General features: G+C 63.7%; 1 protein-coding gene across 1 annotated transcript in view; it reads right to left on the reverse strand.

The window, feature by feature from the left end:
- Positions 1-7135, reverse strand: part of COL7A1 (collagen type VII alpha 1 chain) — a 29440-nt gene extending 22305 nt beyond the window's left edge. Inside the window, exons 1-23 of the mRNA XM_085590522.1 lie at positions 7032-7135; positions 6313-6403; positions 6024-6204; positions 5787-5946; positions 5600-5693; positions 5358-5516; positions 4995-5158; positions 4767-4896; positions 4555-4677; positions 3865-4014; positions 3062-3181; positions 2796-2942; positions 2515-2631; positions 2291-2440; positions 1959-2087; positions 1727-1873; positions 1438-1563; positions 1225-1368; positions 1018-1143; positions 797-943; positions 588-716; positions 363-509; positions 83-202 (exon numbers count right to left, since the gene is read on the reverse strand). Coding sequence (XP_085446648.1) covers positions 83-202; positions 363-509; positions 588-716; positions 797-943; positions 1018-1143; positions 1225-1368; positions 1438-1563; positions 1727-1873; positions 1959-2087; positions 2291-2440; positions 2515-2631; positions 2796-2942; positions 3062-3181; positions 3865-4014; positions 4555-4677; positions 4767-4896; positions 4995-5158; positions 5358-5516; positions 5600-5693; positions 5787-5946; positions 6024-6204; positions 6313-6394 — 2992 coding nt within the window. The 5' untranslated portion in view covers positions 6395-6403; positions 7032-7135. The remainder of the gene's footprint in view (positions 1-82; positions 203-362; positions 510-587; positions 717-796; positions 944-1017; positions 1144-1224; positions 1369-1437; positions 1564-1726; positions 1874-1958; positions 2088-2290; positions 2441-2514; positions 2632-2795; positions 2943-3061; positions 3182-3864; positions 4015-4554; positions 4678-4766; positions 4897-4994; positions 5159-5357; positions 5517-5599; positions 5694-5786; positions 5947-6023; positions 6205-6312; positions 6404-7031) is intronic.
- Positions 7136-8761: the final 1626 nt, after the last annotated feature.

Here is an 8761-nt window from a genome sequence, read left to right on the forward strand (position 1 = left end):
GCCACCCAGGGGACAGTCAGAGGGATCAGCAAGCCCTCGCGGGGATGCTGCCCACCATCCTGGGGCCACCCACTCGTCTCACCTGCAGGAGGGCTCCAGGAGAGGACATAGCCAGAGGCACCAGGGACTGGGGTCCAGGTGAGAGTCACTGAATCCCTCTGCACCTCTGTCACCCGCAGGCTGGTGATGTGGCTTGGGGCAGCTACCAAGGGGGAGGAAAGGGTATCCCAGCTTCATGGGGCAGTTCCCAACGTGCTCCCTCCCCAGCCCAATGCTGGGACAGTCCAGTCCCTGGGTGCCCCTCTGGGCTCAAGCCATGTGTCAGGGGGTTTATGCTGCCTTGGCCACAGGCAGTCCCTTACTGGTGATGGCAGTGATGGTGGCTGGCTCGCTCTCCTGGCTGCCTGCCAGGCTGGTGATGCTGATATGGTAGTGCCGGCCTGGTTCCAGTCCCGACAGGGCATAAGAGCTGGAGCTGGCTGGGAGCTGCTGGCTCTGCGGGGGCCCCCCTGGCAGGGGCAGAGAGGGGTGAGGGGATGCGGGTGGGGGCTGTCAGGGATGCGGGAGCTCCAGCCAGCTATGCTGACCTTCAGCCAGGCGCCAGAACAGACGGTACCCAGTGCTGCCAGCCACTGGCAGCCAGGTCAGGAGCAGGCGATGCTCTGAGGCCTCGGTCACCTGGAAGCCACTGACAGGGCGTAGGGGAACTGCCTCAGCTGTGGAGCAGAACGGCAGGTGTCAGGGGCAGGAGTGCCCAGTGCCACCCTGGGGTGCTGCCCCCTGCCCCAGCACTCACGGGTGGTGACAACAACGGAGACGGGGTTGCCTTCCCGGTTGCCAATGAGTGCCGTCACCTTCACAGTGTAGGAGACGCCTCCCTCCAGGTTGGGGATGTCAAAGGAGTTGGTGTGGCCAGGGACTCGCCGACTATTCTCCAAACCTCCTGCCAAGGACTGTGGCATCAGGCCACCCACCCTGCTGCCCTCACAGCCCACCCCCATCCCCATCCCACAGTACCGTCCCTGCGGCTCCACACCACACGGTAGGCAGTGGCTCCCGGCACACCGACCCAAGTGACACGGGCAACATTGCTCCTGGATGCCTGCACCTCCAGCTGGGTCACCTTCCCCACCTGCTCTGGCACTGTGACACCAAGAGGGCCACTGTCACCCTGGGTCACAGCCAATGGCACCAGACAGAACTGTCAGGCAGGGGTTATCTCACCTATCCGTCCCGTGGCAGTGACAGGGCTGCCCTCACGGCCATCCACAATGGCCGAGACACTGATGGTGTAGACAATGTTGGCATGCAGCCCCTCGATGGTGAAGGTGGTGGGGTCAGCAGGGAGGAAGCGGGATTTCTTCAGACCTAAGAGATGGCTGGGATAGGAAGGGCTCCAGCACTGCTGCCACAGCACCCCGTGGTCCATACACTCACCGTCACTGCCTTGCCACGTCAGCAGGTAGCCCCCGGCACCTGGCAGCCCTCGCCAGGTGACCCGCAGCTGGCTGGGACCGGCCTCCATCACCCGCAGATCCGAAATGCTGCCCACATCTGGATACTCTGCACCACCCCATAGCACCACAGCATCACCTTGGGGAGTCCAAAGGGACCCCACAGCCAAGCTGCCATCCCAAGGGGTTGCAGGGGGATAGAGACAGCTGCGTGCCAGAGTGGGAACATGCAACACCAGAACTCCTGGTACCAAACCCTGATGTGGACTTACTGAGGCGCACGGTAAGCATGGCAGCGTTGCCCTCCCGGCTGCCTGCCAGTGCCGAGACACGCACCAGGTAGGTGACGCCCTCCCGGAGGTCACCAAGCTCCAGCCCTGTCTGGCTGCCTGGGATGCGCCTCGTCCTCTCCGTGCCATCTGCCAGGAGCAGGGCAGTGCAGTGGCTCGGTGTCAGCTGCTCAGGATCCCCCAGGTGCCACCCGTGCCCTGTCCGCAGACTCACCCTGGTTGTTGCGCACCACCACTTTGTACTCGGTGGCACCGGGGACACCGGTCCAGCTCAGGCGTACCCACCTGCCCGATTCCTCAACCAGCCGCAGGTCTGACACAGCACCCACGGGTGCCTCCACGCCTGTGAGGGGACATGTGAGGCACAGCTGGAGCGGCACAGCCTGGAGAGCACAGCCCCCATTCTCATCCTGGGCTGTGACCAGACAGCTGGGGGTTCTCTTGGTCAAGGCAGTCCTCAGGCTGACCAGTGTCCATTGGGACATCCCTCCATGCCAAAGGCTTGGAATGTTGGGGACAACTCAGGGGACCCACAGCAGCACTCACCTGTCTGAAAGGTGGTGACAGGGGTGGCCACCTCCCCACCATCATAGAGCGTGTAGAGGGTGATGCGGTACTCGGTGCCCGGCTTCAGCCCCATCAGCTGGTAAGTATTGGTGCTGCTGGGGAGAGACACTGTTCTGGGGGGCTCTGGTCCTGCAGGAAGGGAAGGATCACAGCCAGCTGCTGACATGGAGGGCCCAGAGGGGCAACAGGCACCTCGAGCCTACCTGTGGCTCTCTTCCACTCCAGACGGTAGCCACGAGCATCACGGGCACTGGTCCAGAGCACTTGGATGGAGGTGGGGCCCAGGATGTTGGTCTGCAGCGTCTGGACTGAACCTGCCTCTGCAAGAGGGACCCCATGGGCCAGGTACCTTGTGCCACTCTGCTGCCAGCCACCCAGCCCGTGTCTCTGGTCCTCGCACATGGCAAGGACAGGGCTATGAGGGCTGTCCCTACCCCCTCCCATGCACAGCAGCAGGATGGCATCACTGGTACCCAACACTCACCTGTCCTCTGCCGCACAGTGGCTGCGGGCCCCTCCAGCTGCCTGAAGAGTGGGGCCACTGTCACCACATAGTCGGTGTTGGGCTGCAGCCCCACCAGTGCATGTGATATCTGCCCGGCATCCAGGTCCACCCTGTGCCTGTCCTGCCCTGTAGGAGCCAGTGCAGCAGTCCCTTGAGTTCAGGCAGCAGGTGCCACCAGCTCCCTGCTGTCCTTCCTCACAGGGGCCTCCAGCAGAAGGGGCACAAGCTCTGGGAGAGGCACCTACCTGTGAGGGTTGCCCAGGAGAGGCGGTAGCCGGTCGCACCACTGACAGACTGCCAGGCCAGCAGCATGCTCTGTGCTGAGACGTTGTGGACAGTCAAGTGCTGCACGCCCACCAGGTGCCCTGTGGAAGTGAGGTGACTGTTCATCTCCCACACGAGAGTGGGCAGGGGGCAGCAGGAAATGCAAACCACTGCAAACCTGCTGTCCCCAGGAAGCCCCTGCTCATGGATGCTAACTACACTCAGGTCACTGAGCGCAGCCCACGCTCAGGCGGCTCCTTCAAAGCATCAAACTCGTGCAAAATGGAGCTCAAATGCCTTCCTCTTAATGCCTTAAATACCTTCTGCGGGTTAAGACTGCCTGGGGCAGCTGAAGGAATTGGTTTGCCAAAATCTGATGCTTGCAAAGGTGTTGCCCTGGGGCCTCACCCCCACTCCTGATGCTTTCCAACAGCCTCTGCCCTGGTGGAAACCACACTTTCCTCCCACAGAGCACTGTACTCAAACCCTGAATTTTTTCAGTCAACATTTTTACATCATGGGAAGAAAGCTCTGGTGGAAACACTCCCAGAAGGCTGCAAAGGAATTTGGGAGCACACAGTGCTGCATCCTGCCCTGGGAGCAACTTTTGGGGCCCAGAGCATTGCATTGTAGCCATGCTCACCTGCATCCCCATCCCATCCCCACAGACAGCCATGGGCCAGGCAGCCCCATCCCAATGGGGCACAGTGATTGGAGGGGCCATCCCTGTGCTGGGAACCCATTCCTAACCCTGGCTGGGCGCAGGGCTGGGCACAGTGCTTACGTGTCCGGGCGGTGAGGGTGGCAGGGACAGCGGGCTGCTGTGCATAGCGGGGCTGGAGCATCACCATGTACTCGGTATCGGGCTGCAGGTCGCTGAGTGTGGCTGACTGTGCGCTGGCTGTCAGGCTCTTCTCCTCTCTTTGAGGTGCTCCTGGAGGGTGTGGGGGGCACAGGGACATAGCACACACCAGGCCCAGCAGGGAAGGGGTGCCTGTGGGCCTGCACCCTGCCCTGAGGATGCCAGTCAGTGCCAGGGGTGGGGAGCACTGGGAAGTGCTGGGACGTGGGCCAGGGCAGGGGCACCCCCTGGAGCGCCCGAGGCCAGGGTGAGGCTGCCAGGTGTGTGGCTCCAGCCCCGTCCCACCCAGGGACGGGGGTCTGCTGCCTGACCCCCATGTGCAGCAGCCATGGGGGCACACGCCAGGCCCCCAGCCATCATGCACGCCCAAGCACACACCCTGAACCTTGCACATGAAGCCTCGGGGTGTAGGAATACACAGGCTGCCTCCACACCTCTGCGCACACGCGCGCCCCACACCCAGCGCACGCGTGCCGGCTGCCGTGGCGAAGGTGGGTGGATACACACCCACAGCACTCCGGGCATGTATCCCTGCATTAACGCTCCCCCGTGCATCACTCTGCCCAGGGGGCTGCACAAAGGCAGGGTGCCCAGGCAGGGACCACCCCTCACCTTGCACAGCATAGCTGAGGCTGTAGCCCTGCAGGGGCTCGGGGCCAGGCTGCCAGGCCAGCCGCAGAAAGGTCGGTCCAGCCTCCACCACACGAAAATCCAGCACGGAGCCAGCACGGCTTTCTGGAGGCACAGAGAAGCAGAGATGAGTCCCCAGCCCCCTGTGGCACCCAATGCCTGCACTCACCCCCTCCATGGATGTGGACACTCACGGGTTCGTGCTCGGCCAGACACTGACTCGCCGATGCTGTTGGCGTACTGGGCGGTGACAGTGACCAGGTACTCCGTCCCAACACGCAGTCCCCGTAGCACAGTGTTTGTCTCCCGTGGCCCCACGCTCACCTGGGCAGGAACAATGTCACTCCCTCATCTTTCCCAGGTCACACATGGAGCCACCAGGAGCCCCCAGGAACTCTGAGCAGTCAGGTGGGGGCACTCACCTCCTGCCTCTCAGCCATGATGGGCTGCCCTAGCCCCGTCAGTGGCACGTACTGCACCCGGTAGCCAGTGATGGGACCGCTGGCTGCTCTCCAGCGGATCTGCAGATGGTCCAGGGCCCGCTCTGGGATCTCCAGGTTGGAGGGGCCAGTGTGCCTTGGCCCATCTGTGGGGTAGCACAGGGGCTGTTGGCTCCACAGTGCACGAAGCAGAGAGGAGATATTGCTGTGGCAGCACAGGTGGCCCAATGGGATGGGGTAGCCAGGAGGTAATTTTGGGGGTGGGTCAGATGCTAAGGCTGCACGGTCTGGCACCCAGCACTGTCAGCAGCTGTGCCCCTCAGGGAGGAGGATGGGGGCCCATACCCAGCAGGCGCAGGGTGCCCCCAACAGTCGTGCACACCCTTCGTGTTATCAGTGGCACCAGCGTGTCCAGCAGCTTGAAATCACCGACATAGAAGAAGAAGGCATCCGTAGGCATCGAGGCCACACGGATCAGCTCCTTGCGGTCAGCATTCTTAATACCTGGGACAGAGGGAGATGACGGGTGAGGGAAGAACCTGAACTAAGCAGAAGACTGTTTCATGTGGTGCAGAAGCCTCACTCACCCACAGCAAAGACCTTGATGCCCTGGCTCTTCAGTTTCGCTGCCGGCCCCTCAGCATCATCCTGGGACTTGCCATCCGTGATGAGAATGCAGATCTGCAGGGCCAGGAAAGAACTGTGGGATCCAGTGTGGGGTCCATGGACCTGACACTTCTCCCCATGTTGCCAGGGTCATTGCTCTGCACATACCTGGGGGACCCCAGGCCGGCGCTGCGTGGGACCAAAGAAGTTGTCTGCAATGTAGCGGAAGCCAGCGCCTGTCCGTGTATTGCCACCCTTGTAGCTCAGCTGCTGGATGGCCCTCCGGACACTTGTGCCATCAGTGTGCTGGGAGAATGAGAACTCCACCCTGGGGAGTGCAGGGGGACACTGTCACTTCCCAGCCCTGCCACCCTGCACCCCACATGCCCCCTCCCTTGAGCTCACCGTGGGTCATCACTGTACTGTGCCATGGCAAAGCGCACTGCCTTCTCACCCACCACCTGCACAAAGGGCCCCACCAGCTCCTCCATGAAGGTGCGGACAGCACGGAAGTTGTTCCTTCCGATGCTGGATGAGCCATCCACCAGGAAGGCGATGTCAGCCTCCAGCACATCCTCACACACTGCTGTGGAGCAGTGACAGCACTCAGGGCACAGACTGGCACTGTGGCACATTGGTGTTGAAGCCCTCTTATTGTCCCACCCACCGTGTGGACCCAGTGCTCAGCACCTACCTTGGCTCCTCTTCTGTGCCACGGCAGCTGGAGGACGCAGGAGCGCCGGGAGCACAGCCAGGAGCAGGAGTTGGCTGCTCATCGTGGGAGCCTGCAGGATAGGATGCTGCCACCACAGTCTCACACCAGCCCCAAGCCTTGGGGACCGCAGTTCGGGAGGTTCCCAGCACCAGCCGTGCCAGACGCCAGGCAGCGCTGGGAGGGCAGGGTGCCAGTACCGACCCAGGCACCCCACGGCGCGGGGCGAGCCCCGCTTCGGGCCGGGACAGGCGGGCACAGCTGGCCCGTGAACAGCCGGCGGGGCTGTCCGCGGTGCGGGGGACACAGAGAGCGCCTGGCCCGGCCACAGCCCGGCTTGTGCCACCGCCGCCCCTTCCCCTGCCCCACGCCGCGGCACCGGCGGGGCGCACCCGGCCCTGCTGCACTTGGCCCCCGGCCCGCAGGGGCTGCTCCGGCCCCAGGAAGGTGCTCTAGGGCAGCGGGGAGCCAGCCCTGCCAGCCCCCTGCCCCGCCGCTTCCACGAGGGCACCGGGCGCGGTACCCCCGCCATGGCTCCGCCGGGTCCCGGCCCGAGCGCAGCCCGGGCCAGGCGGTGCGAGCCCCGAGCCCCGAGCCCCGCCGCGGGAGGGTGGGCGAGCACCCACGGGTGCCCACGGAGGCTCGGCCCTGCCCGCAGTGCCCCCCACCCGCAGGGACCCCCGCCGCAGCTCCACGCTCACCCACCGCCCCCGCGGGGCCGCTCCGTCCCGCACCGCTCCGAGCCGTGCCGAGCCGTGCCGAGCCGTGCCGGGCGGTGCCGGCGCGCACCGGCCCCCGGCGCTCCCGCCCCTTTATGGAGGGCGGCCCGGAGCACGGTCCGGGGGGAGCGGAGCGGCGCGGCCCCCGCCCAGCCCGGCCTCCCAAAGGGCTTTTCCCACCGCTCCCCTGAGAGGGAGGAAGGAAAGAAAGCAGCTCCTCAGGCTCTCCCCGCTGCAGGGCGGCTCCGGGATGGGAATGCTGCAGGAGAGGGCTGGACACCTGGGAACAGTTGCTGCTGGATTTGCCAACGAAACCTCCGTGAGGGGCTAAGTGGGCTCCAGTAATGCTCAAGGCAGTTTTCCCTCCAGCATCTGCATCTTTCAGGAAGGTGAGCAGCTCTGGCACCTGCCAGCCAGGAGCTGGCTACCCACTTCCATCCATCCATCCATCCATCCATCCATCCATCCATCCATCCATCCATCCATCCATCCATCTCAGGGGAATGTGTCCTGGAGACTTGGGGACTGGATCCAGGCAGACCTGGATGGAGCTGCCACAGGGACTTGAGCCCCTGGCACCATGTGGGTTAAAGCCTGGCTCTGAGCACTAGCCCTGGGAAGGAAGGTAGTGGTGAAGGGCTGCTCCCCATACCAGCGCAGCTCCCACGAGGCTGCAGGACAGCCAGGCCTCGTCCAGGATCTTTCCTGCACACACAGCTGGGGGTACCCTAGCACCCATGGTTCTAGTATGGGGTCTGTGCTGGAGTCACCTGTGGGAATATCATCCTGCCCTGCTCGAACCAGCATCTCACAGCAGACTTGTGGCTGAGACTTACCCCAGAGCTCGAAAAACTTGTTGGAAAGCCACTGGTGATGTGGCTGCAGTTGCTGGGAGGAGGCAAAAGGGAGAAGATGCCCAACAAGGCAGGCAAGGACCTCGTGTTGCCCTGGTCTCACTTCCTGCCCATCCTGTGACTGTAGAACACTGCCCTGAGGCTCCTCCTCAGCCCAGGGTGCACCATTGCCCCTCCGGGTGCTCCTCACCCCCAGGGCACCTGTGGGACCACACTGCTCCTTGGGACACATCACACAGCACCTCATCCTCCCCAGTGGTGCCTGTACCCACCTCTGTTGACCCTGACTCAAGGAACCTGCCATGCTCCCCATGCCACCTGTCCTCTGACCCCTTGGTCAGCTCACATCCCCTGTCCCCAGCACCCCACGTACCTGTGCCCTGCCAGGCACTGCCCCAGGGGCTCCCCTCCGGCTCCTGGCAGGGCAATGGACAGACAGGTCCAGGGGCATCTTCTTGTGGGCAGCAAGAGGAGCAACAGTGGGGATTTCTGGGGCCCGGGGCCACCTCGCAGCTGGGGGCCGGGGGCAGGGCCACCGGCCACCGAGCAAAGATGCTCCAGGGTCGGCTGCAGGCAACTTTCCCAGGCACAAGCTGTTCCAGGCAGGGGAGGAGTGGCGTTGCCCTCGCTCTTCTTAAAGGTACAGCAAGCAGTGCAGCCCCTCCTCTTCATTAGCCTTCCTCTCCTTAGACCTCAGCCCTGGCCCCCAAAGCCGGCGGGCGGGTTCCGAAATTTGCCGTGCCCGCAGGTTTGCCCCTGCCTGCCCCAGCCCTGTGGGTCCGGCCGTGAGTTCAGCATCCTCAGGTCAGGACCATCCCTCAACCCTCCTCCCGCCAGAGCCCGTTTAATGAAGACAGG

Source organism: Lonchura striata, chromosome 12, assembly GCF_050655825.1.
Source record: "Lonchura striata isolate lonStrDom1 chromosome 12, ASM5065582v1, whole genome shotgun sequence".
Classification (NCBI taxonomy): domain Eukaryota; kingdom Metazoa; phylum Chordata; class Aves; order Passeriformes; family Estrildidae; genus Lonchura; species Lonchura striata.